Genomic DNA, 25,794 nt, shown 5'->3' on the forward strand with positions numbered 1-25,794 from the left:
ACAGAACTAAGTCTTTTTTGTCCTGAAATTGACAGAATCAGGGGGATAATAGCAATATTGCTGATTTGATTAAACAGTTTTTCAGAAGCCTATCAAATTTAGATGGCATTATTTGAAAAGGAGAAAAATCATATATACTCAAGAAGGAGTAGTTTAATGATCCAGGAAATAATGGATACCTGGTTCTGATGTTTATTAGGGCAAGATATACAGTAAATTTTAAAGTTGCCAATATTAAAGACAAAAAATATTTGAGAAGTAAAATTTAATGCTTTCTCAAGTTAACACTCCTGACCAACACCACATATTTATGTGGGAGGGCAATTCCTTTCTTCACAAAGAAGACACATGCTGACTCAAATTCAGGTGAAATCTAACAACCAATTAATGTTCTTGCTCTAGAAAATATTAATCGTTCATCCAATTGCTGGTTAATACTGGTGGGTAAAAAATGACATTAAGAAGATATTGCAGGCAGCCTGTTAACAGGAACAAAAGCACAGGATTACAGAGAAGTTATTAGTGTTATTTCTGTGAGCCCTGAAAGAAAAAAATTGCCTAAATTTGCCTATCATTTAATACCAGAAGGCATTGCAGGAGAAAAGATCAGAATGCAATACGGCAAAACACCAAATACCTAATTTAAAGCAAACTGAATAAAAAGACAAAAAAGGTTTTATGTTGTAATAAGTGCAAGATCTTATTTATCAACTGAAATCATGAGATGTTGCTAGACAATGGAGGTCACCTCAGTATATCACTCATCCTTAACCATCTAAGAGACAACTGTGTGCAGTTTATGAAAAAGTTGAATGCAAGTTTAGTAAAATCACTTTAGTAGGTATAGACAAGAACAAGCAGGCTACAAGAGTCATCAGTTGTAATTCCCCTCAAACACTGTTCACATTTTTTCTTCCAGACATTCAGGATTAGCCTTAAACAAGCATGCAAAAACAATGTTAGGCTGTTTTAAGCAACTGAGAGCCTGACCTAAAAGAAAAAAAAAAAAGAAAAAAAAAATCATTTCAACCTAGCAAAAGAGAGAAGGACTGCAATTTGCCTCCCACAAACATATGGGCAAGCCAGAGACATTAAAAATGCTACAGAAATTTTTTGATACAAGAACAAACATAGTAGTTAGAAATAAACCTAAGTCAGAGTTTTATTCATTTAAAACCTCAACAGGTTGTTCTGCAATGATAGGTTCATCAGAGAATTTGTTCAAGTTAATGGAAGGATTACAGAGTGAGGCTGCCTCTCACAATTAACAGCATTCAGCAACTCAGGAAGCCCCCTGCAGCTTATCTACTGATGAGTGACAAGCATCCAAAAAAATCAGGAATGAAAACATAAGTGAATAATTTCAAACAGCAAAACACAAGCAAAAATCATGATTGAAATCAGCACTGTTTTTTTGCAGGGAGTTACCCATTCACTCAGTGTTTTTAACAGTAGAATCTGGCACCACATTCCAGTTACTGCTGATGGGTAGATGATGAGTTTTTACATTATCTTTTATTACAATGTGTGTATCTTTTCAGTTCAACTTCATATGTTATAGACATAGTAAAGTTATTTCTTCCTTTCAGATAGAAATCCATGTACACAGTTGACAATTACTTTATTACCTCTTTCATTATAGAAATATTTTTTTTAAATCAACTTCAATGTCTTTCTGAAAAAGGTCCACATATTTTACCCCAAAAACATTTGCATTCTTTATCTGATAATCTTTCAGTGTCACTGAACTCCTTTGCTCTTGGCAATCATGAAAACAAAAATCCAGAAGGATGGACTCTTTTGGAAATAGAAGAACATATTTAAGGGGGGAAGTGTGTAAGCAATATAAGCACTTCAGTGGAGCACTTATTCAATAGCACAAGTTTGCCCACAATATAGAAAAGAAGAAAAAAATAACCAATAATTAAATCTTATTGGAAAGTACAAAAAAAAAAAAAAGAAGTAAAACATGAAAAAATTAAAGGGCATTTTTACGAGTCTTCAAAATTAAAACCAAAAAAGTCACAAAGACAAAAGAGCCCTTGAAATCAAAAATGTAATTTATTAATAAAATAAATAGGCATTGATTATTTTAATCCTCCACAAATTATTAGGTGACCAAAAAGCTCCAGCAATTATGTAAGAAAAAGGGATTTAGCAAAACATTAGAAAATAAAGGCTGTACCAAAAAAAGTGATCAAAAAAGGTTAGAACTAAAAAGGAACAAAAATTCCATGGTCAAATCTATGGTATGTTACGGGATAATAGGGGTGGCCATTGAGCAAAGCTTAAAACTGTGAGCAGATGGCCCTCTGCTGTTCCATTTGTTCCTTTGCAAACTTTTTTGAACACCCCTTTTTGAGAGGTTCTTCTATCAAATAAGAAACTTCGGGATTTTAGTCCAAAAAATATTTCATTTCCTGGAAGGCAAGTCTGGCACAAACAGAGATTGTTTAAGGAAAGAAGAAAAAAATTCAAGTGTCTGATGAAAGTCACTGTTCATTGTGGCAGCCAAACAGCTACCCCAAAAAGAGAGGCTCAAAACCAAAACTGATAGATGCACCAGAACAGCATTTTTCAACTTGTCTCTATCACACAGACTAGAAGATCTCGAAAAAGGTAACAATAAGGAGAATAGTACTTAGGGCAGTGTTTACTCTGTACTCTAGAAATAAACCACATTGCACCATTTACCACTGCAGGATCTTTTAGAGGTTTGCAATTTTAAACCAGATTCAATCCTCAGTTTTCCACAAAGGACAACAAACACAAAAGATAATGCCATGGGGGTCAGAAGGTCTCCCTTTAGAATTGGAACCAGCTTAGAGACAGAAATCTTTCTGATGATTCATTTAATGCTAGATCCACCGTGGTGCTGGCTGTGTAGATGTGCATACAGCAACTGCTCTTAAAGGCAGGAACAAAATACATTCCTTCACTCACAGCTCATGACACTTTTTTTTTTTAATGTCAAGCAGAACCATCACACAAACCCCTTAGGTGACACAAACAGAAGCACATGGCAGATACAAGAACTGCGTAGGCTGTCTTGAACTCATATTATTTAAAGAAAACCAAGCTATTTCTGTAAACAAAATAATTATCTGTTGTTAAAAAAAATAAAATAAACCAAAGAAAAAACAAGAAACACTTAGCAGGAAAGGCCTGGCCAGCTATCTCCAAATCACAGATAATACTGACAAACACTGAAGTAACTTAGACCAGGATCTCATACATAGGGAAAAAAAAACCAAAAAAAAACCACCAAAAACAAACAAACAAACAAACAAACAACACAACACCACCAAACCACAAACAAGACATCAATCATCTCAGAACTACCAGATTGCTTAAAAGAGACCAAATTAATCTTCCTAGGGTTTATGGACTCTTCTCTGCATTCACAACTTTCTAGGAAATCATTTCTATTAGTGTGTCTCCTTACTAAGTACATATCCCCAGCTAATCACCTCACCAAGGGAATTAACTTTGCACATTGAAATCCTACGCATACCTGCTGCAATGCAGAGATGTCAAGCACACCAATATTTTGAATTCCTTGGAGGAACTCTGGAAGCTTTTCCATGACATGGTGGACTTTATTGAGAAGTGAACTGATACTAGAAACCACATCCAGTAGCATATTTAATACACTGCCTATCTCAGGTGGTATCTGGACCTTGGAAAAGAAGGAAACAAAACACAACAGAAAATTCCAGTTAGAAACAAATTTTAAGCTTTCACTGAAACACTCAAAATTATTCAGTCTTCTTCTAAAACTGATTATACAATGTTCCTACAAACACGTTCCATGTTTAACAAAACTCCTTTTAATATAACTCCCCAGCTACTACTAGATTAAGCTGAAGAGAAGTTCTCTGTAATGTAATGTTAGATCTGGCTTATGAAAAATCACAAATTAATATTCAGAGAGCATATTTGCACCTCCCAAGTTGAAGAGAGCTTTCCAACCCAAGATGCTAAAGGGATCTGTGACCTTCTATCCTTTTAGAATTCAGCGTAAATGGAAACTTTTCCTTCACCACTTTAAAAATATTCAACGCAATAATTTCATATTTTAAAAATAATTTGTAAGTTAAATTAAATCTAGAAACCACTTTTATTGGTTAATATGACCCCTAAAGTAACTAACTTTCCTGCCACACTCTTCCTGCCTTTGAATTTTTCATGCCCAAAATAACTGTGTGCATTTTATTACCTACTTGACCTAAGTTCAATTGGCTGTTTTCTATTTCCACCATGCAAATTCATCATTATGGATTTTCTCTCTGTTCCCTTTGCTTTTGGGGATTAGTTAGATGATATGATAATACCAACTGATTCATTTTTATTTGTCTATGCAAAATAATAAAACCACTATAATCTCATTATATAGTTTCCGTTCTTCTTCCGATTATCTATTTTATCCACCTTTGTCCTCCTACTATAATGTCTGTGCTTGATCTTCCTCTCAGCCTTCACCAACTATTAAGTAGTAAAAAGAACCAATAAAAAAACCCAACCCACCAAAAATTGAAAGACACTCATAAAAAAAATCTTATTTGGCTAAGAAAGTAGTAGAACTTCTACTATAATTTAAGATGAGCTGACAATTGTTTTTACTCTTTGCTAGGACTTGATTAGGTTTCCATAGAGTTCAGTAGAAACACTCATCAGAATAAGCACTGGTTTATTTTTGTCTATTTTTTGTTTTCCTTTCTGGGTTTGCAGATAATTCAGAATGTAAAATCTGTTCTTTTCCCTCTGGTATCTTGATCTATTGTGGGAATTAAATTCTATTTAAAATTCTATGTCTAACCTGCTTAACTGAGCATGCAGCATCCAGAATACAACCAGACTCTTATTGCTTTAGAACAAACCTTTCTTCCTCTCAATGTTATATTTCAGCTATTCATACTTACATTTTCTGTTCTGTCAATCAACTGCCCCCAAAAGAAGTGAACAAAATGCCTTCTAACTATCCCATTCAATAATTCTGCTCTTACAGATAAACCCATTATCTCACTGAATACCCAGATTCCAGATTATCTGTAGTTGTATAGACAATACAGTTGTGCTACAGACATTTGCATCCACAGTACTATGAATACTTCCTAGAAAATACTTTTTTCATTCTTGTGATGTGACTTCTATGCTGGTTTTAGTTCAAATGTCAGATCAGTCTTGCACTCTTACAAATAATGAAGAGACTAATTGCATGAACTGCAAACTTTGCTAAAGATTAATAAAACTGTCTTTGACCTCCTGTGTTTTCTGCAAAGCTTTCATAATTAACTCCTCAGTGATCATTTTCCTGAGGAAGCACCTCATTCTTCAACTGTTATATTTTGTTGTGCCAAACCAAGACAAAAAATGCAATATGTCCACTGTTTGCTTACATGGAGAAAGAATATCCGAAGTAATAATATAATTATTAATCTGTGTACCTGTATGTTTCATACTGTCTTCAAATAAAACCATCTTACCTTGTAAATGATGTGACGTACATTCAAATTTTGTATAATCAATACAAACATGGTATACAAGTCCAGTGCTGGTAAAGAACATAATTCTTCCACTGCCAGGGAAGTTCTATTGCTTTCAGGCATCTTTAGTAGCAGGCTAAGTACTTCTTCATCACACCTTCCAGTTAAAGCTACCACAAAGGCACTGTAAAGAATCTGTAAATAATACATGTATTAAAAATGCTTCACTCTGAAATGCATCACCTTTTTTATAGTCAACAAGGTGAAAATTTGTGTTACAGTAACATGACAATTTGCAGACACCAACAGACCTGAAGTAATAGACCATATGGCTTTATATCAGAGAGCTATGTTCTTACTTTGTACTCCTTGTATGTATAAAAAGATAAAGTATATTTCTTATAAGGGTTTGCTTTCATTTTTCACTGTTCAATCATTCACTCTTGAGCATTCATGCCATAAGCAGGCATATTTACGATGCTGAGCATACTCCTTCCAGCAGATACACACCTCTGCTGCAGAAACCCCTGAAGATCAAAATCTAGGCATGTGAATCACTAACATCACACAATATGGTCCTTACCTCTTTCAAAGGGCACACTAATTTAACATTTGGGGATGCCTATGTGGCATAACATCTACTCTGAGCCAGCTCACATTTCTCACTTAAATACTATCCTAAAGTACTATTTAATAGCAGCTGAAGGGGCAAATGCCTAAGCAGACCTTGGATGAGATAATGAAACCATCTTGGATAATGGCAAGTGACTCAAGTCCAGATATCTCAGGAGTTCTTAGCTACCCATTCTCAACAAGTAAATTAAAAGTTTTTTAGGAGCCTGTAGGAGCCAAAGTACAGGACTCCATTGTACTGCTTAGGACAAAATCTGCCTCTACCCCCTCCCCTGAATGCATCTCTTGCTGCTATCAATCAGGGAGAAGAACTGCAAGACAGTCAGGATATGCGATTTAGCTCTGTAATTCTATGAACATTTTATTTTTCAACTTAATAATTTGATCTTTTGATTTTTGTTCTGGAACCGAATTTTGCCTTTGTGACTCCACAAGGTTTTATATCTATTTAAAGAAATATTTTTGTGTGTGTGCATTCAAGGAACAGAATACGAACATAAGTCTGCGAGCAGCTTAAGATGAAACTGATTTGGACTTCTTGCTGGGGAAGAAATTTGACTGTGATGCAATTCAGAATTTATTTCAAATTTGCCTCACATGAATATCACCATTTCAGTACAGTTTTAACACATTCTATGTTTTATCCCCTAGGTTATGTTCCTCTGAACTTTCCTTGCAGCTTTCTGAGTACCAGAGCTAATCCAGATCTTACATTCAGTAAATGAAGGTTTACAGTCTTCAGGTTACAGGTTTTAAATGCTTTCAAATAACTTCATCACATAGCAATAAGCATGGCCAGCACACAACATCACAGCAGACATTATGGGTAAGTATAATAAGCACAAAAAATTCCCAGGCTTACCCTTACTGTTCCAGAGGCGAGCACTATAGTAGCATATAATCACAGAAATGTAAGGCTACAATGAGCCTATAGCTATCATTAGGTTATCAGACAGTGGCTGTATAGACAATAAACATAACAGGCATGCCTAAAATAAAGCTCTGAAAAGTACTTGTGCATCTTTCATAATCAGTAAGACACAGAGGCTTTTAATGCTCCAGTTGGACTGCGGGAGAATTTAAGCACTAAGCAAACAAAAAATTCTGTATATTTATCCAAATGTGAGATGAGCGTGTATATATCTGAGCTCTACATATGACTGGAAAAAAGTAAGGATGGAAAGTAATCTGACAATTCAGCCAATTAGCATTATTATTCCAAAGGATCAAAGGTGCACTGAATCCCATTTAAAGGAATTGCTTTCAGATGACTTCTCTCATTACCATTTAGTGGTATCACAATAACAAGCTAACAATAAAGGCAGTCACGCTGCCACAGAGGCAGAAGAACAAATCATCTATAAGTAGTTATGACGGTCTGAACTGCGTTTTAATGCTGCGCTTTTCCCGAGCAGAGCTTGCGATGGTTTCTGCAAGCGGAGCGCCACTGACACCCAGTGGCTGCTTGGCTGAGCTGGTCAATTTACACCAAATGTACCCTCACCGCCTGAACAGACTCTGGCAGCAGACAGAACCTATCAGTCAGCTGGCATTTCTCATGATTTCAGCTGATCACTGGGATCACAGGAGAAGCAATGGCAACACTCATTCCCTCAGAATCCCTCAGAAAACTTACAATAATCAAGAGTCAACAACTCAAAGTGAAAGTAAAGCAAGACAGTGGTAAGATAACCTAAGAACAGTGAGGAACACACAAAGGAATTTAAAAAATATATACATAAGACAACTCCATACCGCTAGGAGCGGAGGTGGGAAGGTACAAAATGACGTCTCCAGAAATCCTCATCTTTTCTACAAAACTGAGACAGAAAAACTCCAATTCTGTGTCAGCACAAGAGGGTAAAACATTGCTGAAAGTAATGAAGCAGTGCCATTTAGACCAAAGGAATAGTGCTACAATATATAGATCTCTCAATGCATCACTTTATTACTTTAAAGTCCTAAAACTACCGAAGTATTTTACATGGAAGTGATAAGTGAAAATATAAGATTCCACACAAACAACGTCACTTGTTTTGCTTCATCTAGCACAACATGCTATAGGTTGGCCCACTAATTTGTCACCTCTTTTTGATCTTTTACCTCTGAATGAGAGACACTGGCTTCCAAGAGGGTCTCGAGAGTTTCTTCAGAAATATTGACGGAAGAACCAATGTCCAGCTTCAACTGAGTAATATTCTCCACAAAATCTTTGACTTTATCATCTGGAAGAGAAAGAAAATAGTACTAAGGGCAACAATTTGATTAATTAAATTTCCTACGGATTGTATCCTTTCCATTCAATTCACTGTGTGTGAAAATATTTCCTTAAGTCAATAGTCTCCATAAACAGTGTCCCATTGAATTTGAAAGAACAAAGAAACAGTTATGAAATTACACTAGAGAGACTTATTGAAAAAGTGAAGAAAACTGGAACCCACCATTCATAAGATTAAACTTGCTGAGGAAAGCTGCCACTGGATTTCCCGATAATTGTAGCTCCAAATTTTCAGTCACCCTGTAATGACAGCCTTATTTTCATAAGTCATCAGAACCAAGTCATAGGCATTTCCATGTATAAAGACACACACAAATGGTGAAACAGAATTAAAGGAGGCAATAGGGCCCCATTATGCTCTCTGTGCACACACTGTGCACGCAGTCAGCACCTCCACAAACTTCATGTGGTGTTTATATTTTGCAGCGGTCATCATATTTCATGCCTAAATGAGACTGTATATGTAGAGATACACTTAGATATCTCTACATATATGCCTATGTAGAGCTAGATTCCTATAATGACTAAGGGCCCTAGCAAAGAGTAGCTTATGGAGGACAGGTCTAGCAATATATCACTTCCATGTTTCTCACTGAACACTCATTTTTAAAACCTAGAGATACAATTCACTGCAGTTCAGGGTGAAAAAAAAATGTCTATCTAATTATAATTTAAGTAATAAAGAGTTTGCACACAGATATGATTTTCTCTTCAAAACTGTATATGAGCCCATGGTATTTAGGAGCAGCATCTAGGCTCAAGGTCTTCTGTATTATTACTCTAATTCACAGACACCATTCAAGCCTGTTATGAAAACAATCCAACAGTCAAACCAGTATAGCAATAATTATAACAATGTCTACCTTCTAGCTGATTGCATATTTGAAATACTCTGCAATAGCAGCTTTACTTAAAATCTAATGGTTTTCCTCAAGCAAATAACTATCAGAAGTTTTTTGGAGTTCAATCCCATCAGTTTCCAATCACCGTACTGTGTTTCTAACTCTTTGAACTGCTGAACTGATCTGAATGCTTAATATCTCACAAAAAGATATTCAGCTATTGAGATGAAAAACTGTATCAAAAGAGCTATAAATAAAAAATTTGGATATCAAAATTTGTACCTAACTGCAGCTACAGGAAATTGAAAATTTTCTTAGTTGTGATACAAAGCATTCAGCTGGTAGAGCAGCAAGATCTGCTGCAAGTGTTTGGCAAAATATGTAAGGGCTTTTGGAAATATTCAGTTATTCTAATTATCTTAAATAACTTGTACATTTTTTCCACTCACTTTTAAGTTAAATGTACCAAACTTTAAAAGACAGTATTTCTCTTGTAATTACTTAATTTAGAACACAGAGATATGCACAGAATAACATCACTAATGATGGAAAACCATTTGGGGTATCAAAATATGAAAGGCTTTACATTTGCAGTTGTCTCTGGATGTTCCCCAACATTAGCTGGCATTCACAGCTGTCACTGCTGGTATTCTGCAAGGCTCCCACAAAGCTCTCCAGAGCATTGGAAAGTTTTTGGTTTATATATGCCATACTCTCACAATCCCCCTTGATGAAAGCAGGCACATATCTTCCAATATCCTGCAGAACACAGTGATGATATGGTTAGTAAATACATGAGATTGTTAAAGTTTGAAGTAGCAGCTCTTGGCAACTAGATGATTCATATTTTCAAAGGAGAATATGGGCAAGGTAATATTCTCTCAGTCATTGTATGATTAACTGAAACTGGATTAAAATTAAACATTTCCAAGAACCAAGGAATTTTCAAATATTTGAGATTTGGAAACAATCAGATTGGGAATTTGAACTAGCCTGTCAAGGAGAGACATCCACTTAATAGAAATACCAACCTTTTAAAATTTGTTTCAAAATGAAATGAGCTGTTCTTTTTCTCTCTTTTTTGTGGGTTTTTTTTTTTTGTGTTTTGTTTTTGGGTGTTTTTCGTGGTTTTTTGGGGGGGGTTGGGGGGGGGATTTGGTTGGGTTTTTTTGTGTGTGTGTGTTTTTTTGTTTTGTTTTATTTTAGTCTGACCACTTTTATCGTTTTCCAAAAAAAGTGTTTTGAGCAACATCAGTTTCTGTTCAACAAACCAAAATATCTGGATCCTCATAGCCAAAGTCTTTCATGCATTATGTTCTGTATAGTATGCACTTTTATATTTTTCCTGAATATTTACAATTTTGATTTTGCAAAGCTTTTTTAATATTTGCAGAAGTAGATCATAGAAGGTTGGTGGCTACACAAACACATTTGGCCTACACAAGTCTGCTTTGAGGTATGAGTGATGCCACTTGTCATCTGTTCACTTCAACATGTTGCTGTTCATATCAGAAAAATGTCCAGATAGATAAAGCAGCAGAGCTATTTAATAAAGAGAAGATAAATTCTATGCTAAAAAACATGAGTTCAGTATTTTGTCTATCCAAAGGCCTGCTTCCAACTCTGGGTGAGTATATGCCAAATATTACTCTCACCTGCTGGCAATTTCAGGTTAAAGAAGAACAGGCTGAACCCAACTGGTAATCATAACTGCTATTTTACCTGGAATTATTCTGGCCAAAAAAATTTATTTGTTTTTAGTTTAATTTCACAAATGTTCCTGTGAAGATTTAAAAGCATAAATGTACTATAACTCATTGAACTAGCAGAATGACAGAATTCAAAGAAATTAAAAATGGGCTGCTGTTTGACATTGATTGATAATACAGTCATCCTAGTTATAAGACTTCTAATAATTCAAAGTCATCCTTACAGCTTCTAAAGCTTACCAACATCTATTTAAGGATTTTCTTCTCTTTCAAAATTATCAGAGCTGTAACTATTTAAACCTCAGGTTTGTGGGGACTTTCAGATAGTAGGAAAAAAAAAGGGAACTTTCATTAGTTTCCAAAGTTTAATGCATGTTGTAAAGTACACTTCTAGGTGAGGGAATCATTCAGACCTGATAATGATCTTGAACCACAGCAATCCCTTCAAAGACAGAGAGGAGCAAGTGACTCATTAATCCATCTTTACACTTCGTAACAGCACAGAAAATATTGCTAAAGACAATGGGTTCTTCTGTAAGAGAAAATGTCCAGATATAGTCAGATAAAAAAAAATTGAAATCAAATTTAAAGTTAGTCAATTAATAAGGGAGAGAATTTTTTTTAAAAGTAAGGAACATCTGATGTGTTAAGACACAGAGAAATATTTCTAACTTAATTTTTATGTCATTTCGGAGGACAAGAAAGGCTGGTTTGACTCAATTTCAGTTACTCTTCTCCATTACATTTTCCTGATCAATAATAAGAACATATCTACCTGTTAGAGAACCAGAGAAGGAAATTTCCTATTTGCTCTTCATGAGCAAGAAGCATAACTGTGAGAAGCTGAGTGAGTATATTAACTACATCTACGTTTTCCTTGGGCAGGCTCCCCTGATGCTATTTCCCTGTAGGAACACCCGGGTATTAGTAACCCTCCGGTGAGCAGTAACTTTCAAACCCAGACTAAAAGGGGAGTGAAACAGCAGTGCACGAGCATTTTCCATATCTTGGGATAATGAACCCATATAGGATGATAGTATTATCCCCCTGGTCATCCATGGAGACCATCTCTACCCAAGCTTACAGCCACCATATCCTTGGAAAAAGCCTCCTTTCTGCTGTCTGCAGTTGGTTTGTACATCGGATAGTAAGGAATTTGACTTGACTGCTGAATTCTCATTCAATACCAAGGTATTTTTTTTCCTTACGTTTGATTCTTAAGTCAAGTAGAAAGAATAATAAACATTAAACACTGCTTCTAAAACAAGCAAACCTTGATCTTTCTCATAGAAGTAATATAGTACAATTCCTCAACTCAAACCAAATCAAGCAGTTTTCATCTTTTGTCATTAGGTTTCATAATGTTTTCTGTAACAAATTAAACATTATTAAACATTCCCACAAAGAGAGGATTGAAATGAGAATGACAGAAATTTAGTTCCCTAATCTCAGTTCTCTCAATAAATAGACTGTTCTCAGAGGTCAAGGACAGAACACCTGGCTACACAAATTCAGTATCACTTATCCTAGCTCAACACCACTGCCGTTTTACTCTTTGGAACTACATCCATCACAGGAGAGTGGAGAAGACAGCCAAAGCTGGGTTGTAACCACATCTTACACTCTTTTGAAAATTAATTTGGCATAAGACATTACAGATCTTATCCCTTGCTCTAGAAGGGCAGGTTAATGTCTGCTAATTGCTCTTTACAAACAATTCTGGGCATGGTTGGCTAAAGTATGAGCTTTGGAAAGTGCTGGCTTCTGTTTTCCAAAGAAAACATAATACAAAGTTATACTTGGGTCAATATAAAGCCATTCAATATGATGCGCAACTTAGGAGCATATTTATCAGGACTAGAACAAGGTAACATATAAAAATTGGAAAAATTTGTTGAAGGTTAAGTTTTTCAACTACAGGTAGCTAATTCACTGACACGACATGGCCAGAAGTGGGAGATGCTACTTCCTTTAAATACTTGCCCCATTTTTCCTTACTGTCAACTACATGCTGCCCTATGGCAGGTCTGGCTCATTAAGTCATAGTTTTGTTTTGTTTTAATTCAGCACACAAGCTGAGGAGGAGCAGCAAGATATCCTGCTTTCACTGGGATTTTAAATCTATGTGAACACTCCAGAAAGAAATCATCACTTTGTATGACCTGCATCAGATTTTTTTCTGTGTCTCCATTGATTTAATTTCTAGGCATCAGTATGCTTGCCTTGCTTGGCATCACCCAAACATTTTTGTACAAAAGTTTGCTTAGAGTAAAACCTTAATTTAACAGCACTAGCACATGAGGACTCAGAGTCACTACTGTGGTAACCAACCTGAAAAGATTTTGAGAATATTCAAAATGGTAAATTGCAATTTCTGCAATAGTACGACACTATCAGGGTGTAAACGTTCCTGAAGGATGTTGCAGATTTTAAATGCTCTGTAGAAACATCAATAAGAAAACATTATTTTCATTCCAAGCATACCACGAAAAAATTTCAAGAAGTGACAATGCACAAATACAGTCTTCAATGAACCACACAAGGAGTTCAATATTAACAATTAATACATTTGTTTGAACTATCTCAAAATAAGAATACTTCCATGTTAAAAAAATATACTCTAAGAGTGCTAGAAAATACCTTCAGAAAATAAGAAAAATCATAATAGCTTCAAAAATACTGAGAGCCCACAGGATATGCTGACTTGATGGCAAAGTGCAGATAATCAGCATGTAAGGAAAACAAACCACTTTTCTAGTACTTGCTTCTGATGTTTTTCAACAGATTAGGTTCACACTTCACCCTGACGGAAAACAGTTTTATGTATTTGCATAAAATTAATCATAAAGGTCAAAATACCATATCAGAGCACCAACTTTACAATGCCATTTCTCAGCTGGTTTATGTAAGTAGGACCAGTAGCTCCACCAGCAAGATACTCTTAGAGCAGTTTGAGCAACCAACCTGTGGCTCATTTGATATTGTTTCAATGCAGCAACTTCAGTCTAGCAGCCTCTTTATTAAGTAAGCCATCAGTAAATCTGAAGCAGTTTCTTCTGCTTATGGATTACATCTGATCTGAGTAATCTGGCAAAAAAAATGATCGTGGGGCCAAGATTCCTTCAGACATTGCATTTGTTAAACTGAAAAACTTAACACAATAACCCTAACATAAGACATCGACAAATTTAAGTTAAAGAAACTTTGGACAGCTGTATTGGGATATAGGAAAAAACCTCCACACACACCACAAAGAATTAGGCCCAAGCATTCCTTAACATTTAGCTCCATAGGCAAAAAAGACTGCCGCCTGCCCATTAGTGGGGGTTCAGTTTTCAGACCCACAAGGATTTTAAAACACAAATATCCTCAAATATTTGTTTCTAGAATAGTTCCAAAGAAACCAATTCAAGTATCAATACATATGATTAAACATATATTGTAAACATAAACTAAACACAACAATCTGGTCCACACAATGTATTATGTGTTCTGATATCAAATACAGCAGGGCTGAACAACACAACTTGGAATAAATCTGAAATGAAACACTGATTAATAAAAGTTTTCACTGAGCTGTTCATAAACAGAGAGCCTTACTGTCATTGTCAGCACACTTCCCAAAACGAGTACATGGAAAGCACTCACCTCAGTTCTTCCGTTACATCCTTATGCAAATTCATTAGTAAGAATTTTATTTTATTCCCATCACGTTCTGCAGTAAACTGAAATATTATTTGCAAAATCTCTTGCATGATCTCCAGAGTTCTGCTTTGGTACTGAGTAGAAATGTCTCTATATGGTGCATTATAAAAAAATGAATCAATGAAGTCAACTCTATGAAGCTCAGTACTGTTTTTATGCAAAGCTTCTTCTACAACATCAAGATCAGCAATTATATGGAGGAGGCTGTTTAGCATAACTGGAAAAGCAGCGCGAGTATTATTCAATTTCTCTCTGCTAAAATGACTGTCACCAAACAATAGATCAGTATAGTCCTTCTTAGACTTATTTTGGAATAGCTCCAGAAAGGCAATAATATCTTTGACAGCCAGCAGTAGGTCATTTGATGAACTTTCATCAGTCATAAGGAGAATTAGAGCATACATTATTTTAGAATAATTTTTGTTACACTCACATAGAATGTTCTTCACAATGTCTTGTATATCTTCAAAATTTCTTGATATAGCATCTAAAGATGATGCCTTAAACTGCTCTAGTAAAACATCAGGAGCCATTGAAGAGGATTGTCCAGTTGCAAACTTTAGTAATTGAGACTCTTGATCTAGCACCACAAGTAAATGCCTAACACTAAAATTCAGCAATAAATTTTCAATGCTTGTAACTACAGGAAACCAGAAGTTCTCAAAGTTGTCAGATATACTGCTGTTCCCACTTAAAGCTGATATTGCCATAAGCATTGCATGTGTCTGGTTTCCAACAGATGATAGTGTCATTAAAGGCTGAATTACAGAAAGAAAAGAAAGGACAGCTTCAGTATTCAGGAGTCTAGAAACCTCACTGGTCATATTCCTCACATTAGTAAGAACGCTCTTAAGTGATGTTCTTGACTCTCTGTTCCAGCTTAGGCTACCATAAAGATTATCCAGCTGTTCAAGAAGACTTTTGGCCATCTCCATTTCTGACACTGAAATGTTGCCCAGAGTTTCTACAATTTGTAAAGCCATTTGGCTCTTTGGTGTGGAGGAACAATTGATTGCATGTGTATTGTTCACCTGCAGTTGCACAGCATAAAGGGACAGCTCATTCCAAAAATCTAGCAGCTCTTTGAGAACTGAGCTATTTATATGATGGAGCTCAGAAAACTTCAAAATGATAGAGTTCCATTCTTTGATCTGATGAAAAAAGCAAGTCAGATTGCGAGTGATATCCATCTGAATGTCCTCCATAGAGCAAGCGAAACTGTCATCCAGAGTAATGAGTTTAAGCTCCTTAATCACTTCGATGATTGCACTGTAATGAAGAGTAGAATTGGAATGCACAAAGTCACAAGGATTAACAGTGGGATCACTCTGAGGGGTTGCTGTTGTGAAAGTCCAGCAGAATGCTGCAGAAAAACAAACAGAGGCCTCTCCAGGTTCATCAGAGGTGTCTGACAATGTCTCCAGCAACATCAGAAGATCTTCTACTTGGTTAGAGAACTCCTCATCAGTAAACATTGACATTTTTTCTTCCTGAGTCAGTATGAAAGCATGTATTTCAGTTAGTGCTTCTGTGATGTTTGCATGAGCCAATCTTTCTGTAAGGCTGATGACATCAAAGAGAAGATTGAGCACATCTTCTGTATTGTAGAGCTCATCTTGTTCAAAAAGCTGTTTTATTTGGGGTATACCAGTCAGGTTCCAGTTATGTGATATGCTCACAAATGCATCCCACCAGTCTGTTAAAGTACCTAACTCAGAGTTCTCAAGAGAGAAAGATTTGATATTTTTGAAGAAATTTTCTAGGTTCTCCTGGACCTGTTTGAATCTACTTATCAAAAATTCAATATCCATGTCTCTCATGTTTAGCACCAAGGCAACCATACTCTTTAGAAACTCCTCTTCATCTCTTAATGGAAAGACAATAAAAGTAGGAGAATTGAAAATTTCAAGTGCCTTCCTTACCAGTTCAATATTCATACCTGCTGTTTCTATCAGTTTCTGAGGAAATGTTTTGTGTTTATTCCACAAGTTTGAGTCAAGTTTTCTAATCATATATTGAAAGAACTCCATCAGCAAACTGACATTTTTCCCATGCAGGAACAGTTCCATCTCATTGTCCAAATGAGAGGAGCTGTTTTCTTGGACTTTGAAAGTTTTATTTTTCAGAAGACTTTGAATTTCTGACAAAAGTTCCACTGACATAAGATGAATGTGGTTAAAAGGCTTAAGGAGCATTCTTGAAGTCCTGTTAAAACCACGGGGGGACTGACTAAAACGGGTCTTATTTGACATATACAATGAGCTCCCAATTAAATCACTGATAATGGTTTGTATTTGCTCTCCAGAAATATTTAAAAGTTTAAAAGTAAATTCAAGCACATTAATGTCATCTTTTACATAAAATTCAGGGAGAATAAATTTCAAAGTTTTTGCTATGATATTGACATAAACACTTACACAAATCACATCAGAACCACCTAGGGAACATTCAGGGAGTGTCAAATTAAAAAACAAATTAACAAAGTCCATCACATTCATTAGTTTAGCATCTGTCTCAGCATTTCCCAGAGACTGCAGAAGAAACAAAACATGTTTTGCACTTTCAAGGTGGGAAGGTGACTTGTATTTTTCGGTGAGATTACTTAATCCATGTACCCATGTGTTACAATCCTCTGCTTCATCCATTGTCCTATGAAAGTTTAGAAAGGATTTAAGATGAGATGAAAAATTTGTTTGCAAGTAGCTTATGTCTTTCACAGTACTGTCCAAAATGAATTTGGTAATATTCTGGAAAATGCTGACACAAACCATAAATTTATCTTGAGGTATACTTTTTAAAAACGCAGATGTGTCATTTATCTCAGTGAGAATGATTTCAAGTTCCTTTTGGGAGAGCTTAAGAATAGTAGAAAGGGAATTTCCAATGGAAAAAACACCTGCACCCTTTTCTTCTCCCTCAGATCCTCCTGAGATGAAGGCATCAAGCCATGAATTGAAAAACTCTTCATTAACAATCTTCAGTAGAGATTTCTGCATTTTAGTTACCATGATACCCATTGTCTCTAAAACACTCTCTAAACCGCTATCTTTAGGCAAGTTTGTGCCATCTAATGCATTGTTAATTACACTTTCAAGGTTAACAAGGAGTGCCTCAAAATCTTTCAAGTCATTTAAATTGCCCCGTTCCTGAAATACAGCTTTTAGTAGCTTCATTGCTGCACCTGTAGCTTCAACAATAGCCATAGCTGTATTATTGCACAGTCCATCTTGAGTTACATTTAAAAGGTTTTCAGAGAGATATGCCAGATCATCTCTTAGGCAGACAAAACAGGTTGAATTCAAATCTAAGATTTCTGATGCTTCTTCAAAAATCTCTGTCCATGCTTGAAGCCATGAAAAAGTGCAGTGCAAAGCAGAAGGCACACTTACCTTATCTCCCCAGTTAGTTACATTAGACAGGACACTGTCCAATGGAAGCAGAAGCAAATTATAAACCTCCTCTGAATGTTCTGCAGAACTCATGTTTGCTAGATAAAAATCAGTGCACCCATTATTTACCAGGCATTCTGGAGACAGATCAAGAAACTCTTCCAAATAACACAAGACAGCTGTTTGGAGCTCTTCATCTATAAATAAAGTTTTAAGGCTGCTCAGGGTGTCATAAACAACTTGTATATCTTTTTTTCCATTCTGTGCAAGAAATTGTGCCTGCAACTCTGTGTAGTTGTAAATTAATTGTAACTTTTCACAGAGAGACTTACTGGTGAGGTTCCAGAGAAGATCGAAAGTTTCAAACAGAAAATCAAAAACTAGTTCCTTATTTTGCAAATCATGCCATACTTGAGAAGATGACATACTTTTTGAAGTCTCATAAAGAATTTTTAACAGAGTGTTATTGCTCTTAATGTTTAAAATCACATCATTCTGGTACAGAGAGAAAATTTTTGGAACAAGTGAGGCCACACTAGTACTGTTTAATTTTTGGATATTTCTGAGGAAATCATGCACAATTTCTCCTAATTCTTGTACTTTATACATAAAAGTTGCATTTGAGAGAAATAAAGAGGAGGTATTACTCATTCCAGGAATTGTGCTAAATGACACATTGACATCATTACCAGACAATGATCCAGCTTCATAGAGATTTCTTTGGAAGTGTCCACTTGAATGTTTTAAATGGTCCAAAGCAGTAATATTTAACTCTGCCCAACCAGTCAGGACGTTTTTGAGCAACACCATACTTCTATTATAGATTTTATTTTCTGTAATAGAGGATAAAATTCTAGATAAGGTCTCAATTACATCTTCCTCTTCTACTTGACTCAAAAGAGAAACCCTAGAATCAAGTTCATGGAAAACAATTTCCACTATATGCCAGAAAAGTTCTGTCTTCTTTTTTGTCCAGAAGGTCTGAAGAGGCTGGAAACTTTTTTGTAGCTCATTATGGAGTTCAGACACTGCAAGTGAGAAATTGGTGGCAGATTTCTCCCTGTCAGCAAAGTCATTTATCCATAAAATTGCATTATTCAAGGCATTTTCAATTAGAGACTTGTTTGAAGAAACTGAGAAATCAAACATTATAATTTTTTCTATTACTTCTACAAGATGAAAAAGATGATCCCTTTTCTTTTCACCAGAAATCCTCACGTTTTCTTCTGTCTTCAAAAACTCTTTGAAAGATGTCAAAATCCTGAAAAATTAATCGTAAGGTTTTTTCTTGTTAGTTATCTAGCAGGCAGACAAGAATTTTTAAACTATGTATTATTTAATTTTAGAATCTATATTTATTTACTTAATTCAAGGAAATTCCAAATATAATTTAAATACCAGCCACAAATTAATCACCACAAAATCTGAATTAGCAAAACTTGACAATTGCTTTGGTTTTCAAAAATGTGAAAAAACCTACTGGAAAGTCACAACCTCATTCAAATCAAAACCTGAATGTAGACAGCAGTTAAAGAATTGTGTATTTATCAAGCTTGTGAGCCACAGAAAGTCCAACACCTTTGAGTACATCACAATTTCAGCTGCTGAAAAGAACAACGGTTTTATGTTCCACAGGCTAATTATTCTACAGACAGGAATGTATCAATAAAATTGATCAAAACCTCTGATTTTATATGATTTCTAAAGAATTCTTTGTTTTGTCATAATTATTGAAAGCTAAAACATTCCAATGGACTGCCTGATAGCTGAACACTCCTATTTTAATATCTACAAAATCACAGTGAAAATTGGAATGCACCAACTGATGTTTTTATTGTGTCAGTGTTATTTATCAAAACAAAAAACAATTACTAACTCCATAAGATTGGTCAAGAGGAGGTGCATGGAAAAAGAGCCTTTGAATGTAAAGGCCTCAAGCTGAAAGTGTCTTCTCCTTAAATATAATTTCTTTCTCTACAGACTCTGCAATCAACAGAGGTAGAGCACAAAAGCATTGTGTACTGCAAACAAAAGGGTAAAACTGCTAAATATACTTTGTTGTTGCTTACAACTGCAGCAGCACAGCAGTTTCGTTTTATAAATTAGAACCAAATTTCAGAACACCCTACTAAATTTTTAACAACTTGACTGCAGTCTCTCTTACTAGTTGATAACTAATTGTTTCTTTCAGATTTATCCTCAGATGTTGATTTGTATAACATGAATCATATACTCCTCCAGTTATAGTGTTTGATATGAACAAGTATGAGCAATGAAAAACTGCTGTTTTAATATCTTCAAAATCATGAAACCATAGTGAAAATTGTAATGCACCAACTGATGTTTCTATTGTGTCAGTGTTATTTCACTATTATTTATTATATTATTTTATATTATATTATTTTATTAAATTATATCATTTATTGTTATTATATTTCAGTATTATAATATATATTATACATCAATATTATAACTCCCAGAAGCAATGCAAGTTGTCCAGTGCGCCATCAGAGAAGGCAGAATCAACTCCTGTGCTCTGCCACAGACCTTTCTTGAGGCTCTGCCAACTCTGACAAACATTAACTCCCTTTATGTACAACTTAACTCCTCTGTAGAGCCTTCTAGATCAGGAATATTTGAACAGCTTGACAAAATATATCATTCTTAATAGCTACAGGGCTTACAGACATATCTTCATCTAAAGTGTTTACATTTGCATTAAGTGATAAACCAAACAGATAACTTGAAACTGTAAGAAAAGTTCAAAAACATCAAAAGGAACCATAGACTCAGAGTGCCCCAGATGAGATTGAAAACTACACATTCTAATGTGTTTAGAATGTGTAGTAAACTACACAACTAATTCTATGTGTTTAAAACTCTGTTTTCCATCATTTGTAGCTGTTGCTGCAGGCTCCTGTTACAAGATCTCCCGCAAAACTGAATTTGACTTCTACAATAAAAACTCTAAATATTTCTCATGCATTGGACTTGCTATACATGAGAAGTATTACTGAGTCACACCAATTACTTGTGGGAATTAAACTTTGTTTGCAGAACAAGATAAACCTTCAGGTCCTAGTTCAAACTGCCAATTATCCACAGCTGCTAATTTCTGTGAGTCCTGATCTTGTAGTAGTCAGGTCCTCTGCTGAACCTGTAGGAAGCTACACCCTGAAGCACAAACTTAATTTCTTTTCCAGAATGTGTAAGCATTAGCAAGATTATTTGACTGTATACAAGGTTTTGAACTATAGAATAAAAAAATAAATCACAAAACAGACAAGAATCAGGAATCAATTAAATGTAAAGTGAAAACAAATATTCAGTTTGATGTAATTTTATAAGACAAATTGCAGAAAGATACGTATAAATTACCAATCATGAGATGAAACATATCCTTCTGAAAAATAGGCATCTGACTTCTCATTCCACTGCTGGATCCGGGTATTTATCTCTGAAAAATATTTCCTGGCTTCCCTGTCATCTAGAAATTGAGACATTAAATCAGCCATGATTCTTCTAAGTTCCAAAAGGAGATTCTGAGAGAGATTGCTGCTGCCGAGCCATTGCTCAAGTATCTAATGGATTGAATACAAAACAGAACATCTCATTAATCAAAGCTTTCTTACTTAGGCAGTACACAGAATTTGCATGTCTTTAAAAAAATTCACATAGTCAATGATACCAAAATCTCTCCCTAACAACCTCTCTAGACTCTGAAATGACTGACATGACAAAGGTTGATTTTCAATACAATTTTGACTGACATGCAAGTTGGCAATGTAACAGGCTACAGCACACAGACAGCTGACATCCTACATGGTCATTCCTAAAGACCCAGAAATGGAAAAAAGATGGACTGAGGCTGAAATCAACCAAAAAGCTGACCTCCACAGCCAATTACTCAGGCTTGCTTTACCAGATTTCTGCCTGTTTCCAATATGACCGAAGATAGCAGCCTTAACATTTTTGGAGTCCTATAACACAGAGATGGTGAAGGAGCCTGTATGCTCCCATTGTAGCCCAGAAATAAGCATGACAAGGCCTGGCCAAAACTACTGACTGCTCTCCTTTCCTTCACCATTACCTTTCTTTTTAATGCCAAGTGAATGTAACAGATTAAGAGATATTCTGTTCACCAAGATAATACACAGTGTTCAGCAGCTTACAGTATTTCTGGTTACCATAAGAACATCAATCCTTGCTAAGAGTTTTAAAGTCATGGCTGAAATTATTACTGGATTTTTCTACATAGAAATTAGTACATTCATTTTGGCAATCACATTGAATTATTACCTCCTGCTTCATACTTCATCATACAGCAGGGAAACCTTCTCAAAGACTACATTTTTGAGGAAATACACAGTAAGTTGTATGTGTTTTCTTTAGATAATATTGCAAACATCTCCAGAGCAGCTTGATACATGATTCTTCTTTTTTTTTTAGTGGAGAAAAACGTGATATTTCAGTACAAAACCCAATACCAGTGTTAAGGTAGCTAGGTGTTTTTCTCAGGAAACATCTGAATGTTTAATTCTTTCATCCATCAAACTACACATATGTCATTAGACATAACACATGCCGAGCCATTCTGCCAGATCAGAATTTTAAGATGCTCTGTTGGAGGTATACTTTTATCTTGCTTCAGCCATTATTGTTGAGACAGTGAAGGGGATTAATAAATAAATTCATTATATACCAGTGGAGGTGTCTAGTCACTTCACTTTTTAGTTTTGTTCAACTTTCAGTCTCAGGTGGAGCAGTAAATGTCTACTGGAACAATAAACAACTTCCTCTGACAGGTCTCTACATTGCAGTATATTTCATTACATTCCCTATTAGATTTCAAATATGAATCTCTGTTAATGAAAAAAATCTGATTAGGTGGACACCTGATGACAGATTGTACTTCCACTGTAATGATTCTTTATAAGGATTATCTCATCTTATTAGCAAGAAAGTTCATGAAAAAAATTTAACAGATAACTTAGATCTTTTAACTGAGTTACTGCTGACAATCTACATGCAAAAGCTAGGAATTCAATCAATTAACTTATTAAAGTTACCAGTGCATAGAGTTTGAACTTGCTGACAGCATGAACAAGATACAGTTTGGCCTCATGCTGTGCAGAATTACAGCCCTCTCCATTATTCTCTTTGTTTGCTTCATCTTCTGGGACAAGAGCCAGAGCAGAGCACACAAACTGCTCCAGTGTCTCTCCTGTGGGAATCTGGCAAGGACACAAGGAATTGATGAGTATTTCGAGAGTGTTGCTGAGTGTTATCTCTCCTATCAATTTACTTATCTAGCGAAAATAACACACAGCCTCTTCAGCGAGAACAAAGCCCATTTAACCCAGCCTCATCTTCCCTGGCACAAACTTCAAAGTACTCCACATGCAGGTTGCTGTATAAAATACCAGTGTCCCCATTAAGGTGCTCATACAGCAGGCAGAGTGATGAGACTTGTACATGCAAGGAATTTTCACCTTGTAGCTACACTAGTATTGCCACTTCTACAGTAATTTGCAGGCTGGTGCTGAACTAACTTGACTGTGATACAGTGCCCCTAGAGTAGAATAACTATGTTGAAACCACTGCACAAGTATAAAAATTACTGATATGAAAAGCACTTAGTACAATGATGCACCTCAACCAGTGATTACGTGCAGCAGACTGGTTTTAAATCTAGGTTGGTGGGTTTCAATAGAGTGGCCTAGAGAACAGAATTGTTTCTTCCTAGACTAATTTTTAAATTCTTTAATGAAAGATTAAATATCCCCAAGCCTATAAATATTATTAAAGCTTACAAAAATAATGCCACACATTTTAATTCTGTTATTGCCTGAGAGACTTTGCACCCTTGCTCCTTTCTACTTTGGCCAGAGAATTCATTAAAAGTTTTGCAGATGCTTTGATACCAAACAAAATGGGGCACTAGATACAGTGTTGCCCTGAGATCTCCTAGTTTGCTGAGCATTCATAGTAAAGTAGAAGTGTGCAGCTTCTCACACTTGTAAATGTAAACACAAGATCATGTTTTGTAAATACTGCCCTCGTTATGGATTCCTTCTCCAAGAGAAGGGGAGGTTGAATGACAGCCTCCTTGACCAATGTGGGTGAGAGGTGGAATAACCACCCTCCAATCCATGGTCATCTTGTGAGAGGTACATGGTAGGAAGAATAAACTAAGGGTGGGCTCTCCTGCCTGCTGCTCTGTTTGAACCCAGACCTCTGTCTCCCGGAGTGTCCTTATCTAGCTAGGCTCGTGGTGATAATACAGAATTGAAGTGCTTGAAACAAACATAGTCCAGGCTTCCAAACATTTGCTTTCATAGTTTTTGATGGTCTTCAATGGTCCAACACAAGCACAAAACATTGAGATACTAGTTTAAATAGTTAGCAAATATGGTTGACTGGGATTTCACAGTCAACCATAGCTACCAAACTGCAGTTGAATTCAGTTCATTTGATATAACAGGCCATGACTGATATTTCATTAAAAGGCCATTCAAAATTCAAGGGTTTTTTTTAATAATTTATCCATTTGTTTAAATCAGCTATATTTACAATGAACTCTTCTGGAATGTAACTCTAAACTGTACTGCTCTGCAAAGAGCAAACATATTTCACATAAATACCAACATGTTCTATTAAAAAAAAAAAAAAAAAAAAAAAAAAGGTAGACTTAAGTACAAATTCAAAAGATGTTTTAGGTTTTCTGCAGTTCAAACCAGACCACCACAACAGACCACTTTGCTCTAGAGAATAGGTTAGAACATCCTATCCGAAGAAAGGTTTTCTTCTAAATGTGATCATCACCAGAATATTTCATTAAGCACCACTGAGACAGCTCAGTCTAGTATATTCATATCAAGACTGCACAACTGAGAAGAAAGGACTCTTGGTCTCCCTTAACTTACACACAGAAGAGACCAGCATTCTTTGTCCAGAAAATCAGATGAAAAATGCTACCTGACAAACTAATCCTGTCAGACTCAAATCAAGGATTTGGTTAAAAAGCTTAGTGGAGCAATCCTCAGAATTCTCTACAGGACTGGATAATAAACTCAGGATTCTGCCATATACAGTTGTGACTTCAGAGAAGAATAAATTCATTAGTGTACACAAGTAGACCTATCAGTATCTTCACGTGCAGAGATTTCAGCTAAAGCTAACTACATTTATTTGATGGGAATGAAACCAGGATATTTACAATCTTGTAGCTGCTTCACAAAGCTAAGCTACTGTAATGCAGGAAAATACATTCAGGATACAAATAAAATATTAAAGAGACGGACACCAAAATTTTCAACTGATTTACCTCTGTTAATTGTGCTGTATAACTTAGCAGCTTCTCAACATGAGGGCCAGCAAAACCAAACCTGGATTCAAGTTCTGCTTTCACAGCAAGCGGATTCCACAAAACATCCCCAAAAGAAAGATTATATTGAAAACCTGTAAGAAAGGAAGTCTTTTGTTTATGTAATTCATTCTTTTCATTCATGTTGTTTCTTGGTGGTTCACACTTGTTGAGATCCAAGTTGTACCATATTCCCAGCTTTTTTGGGGACAGCAAAATGGGTGCACCTGAACACCAATTTACCTAGGATAAAATCCATTATTGCACCAGTGGTGAAGTCAGTTAATGTGATGGCACTTCAGCAATTGATATGGTGATGGTGGGATGCCCCTTTAGTGATTGCCAGCAAACTCAGTGGGGTGCCATTCTGAACTGTACACCGTCAT

The 25,794-nt window shown here is 35.7% G+C and overlaps 1 protein-coding gene across 1 annotated transcript in view; it reads right to left on the reverse strand.

Annotated features, from left to right (window-relative positions):
• ABCA13 (ATP binding cassette subfamily A member 13) overlaps positions 1–25,794 on the reverse strand; it is a 173,327-nt gene that overhangs the window by 127,873 nt on the left and 19,660 nt on the right. Inside the window, exons 8-18 of the mRNA XM_063399467.1 lie at positions 25,370–25,503; positions 23,112–23,276; positions 21,421–21,623; positions 14,597–19,303; positions 13,280–13,386; positions 11,362–11,480; positions 9,826–9,998; positions 8,561–8,637; positions 8,223–8,344; positions 5,487–5,681; positions 3,515–3,679 (exon numbers count right to left, since the gene is read on the reverse strand). Coding sequence (XP_063255537.1) covers positions 3,515–3,679; positions 5,487–5,681; positions 8,223–8,344; positions 8,561–8,637; positions 9,826–9,998; positions 11,362–11,480; positions 13,280–13,386; positions 14,597–19,303; positions 21,421–21,623; positions 23,112–23,276; positions 25,370–25,503 — 6,167 coding nt within the window. The remainder of the gene's footprint in view (positions 1–3,514; positions 3,680–5,486; positions 5,682–8,222; positions 8,345–8,560; positions 8,638–9,825; positions 9,999–11,361; positions 11,481–13,279; positions 13,387–14,596; positions 19,304–21,420; positions 21,624–23,111; positions 23,277–25,369; positions 25,504–25,794) is intronic.

The sequence above is a fragment of the Prinia subflava genome, chromosome 1 (assembly GCF_021018805.1).
Source record: "Prinia subflava isolate CZ2003 ecotype Zambia chromosome 1, Cam_Psub_1.2, whole genome shotgun sequence".
Classification (NCBI taxonomy): domain Eukaryota; kingdom Metazoa; phylum Chordata; class Aves; order Passeriformes; family Cisticolidae; genus Prinia; species Prinia subflava.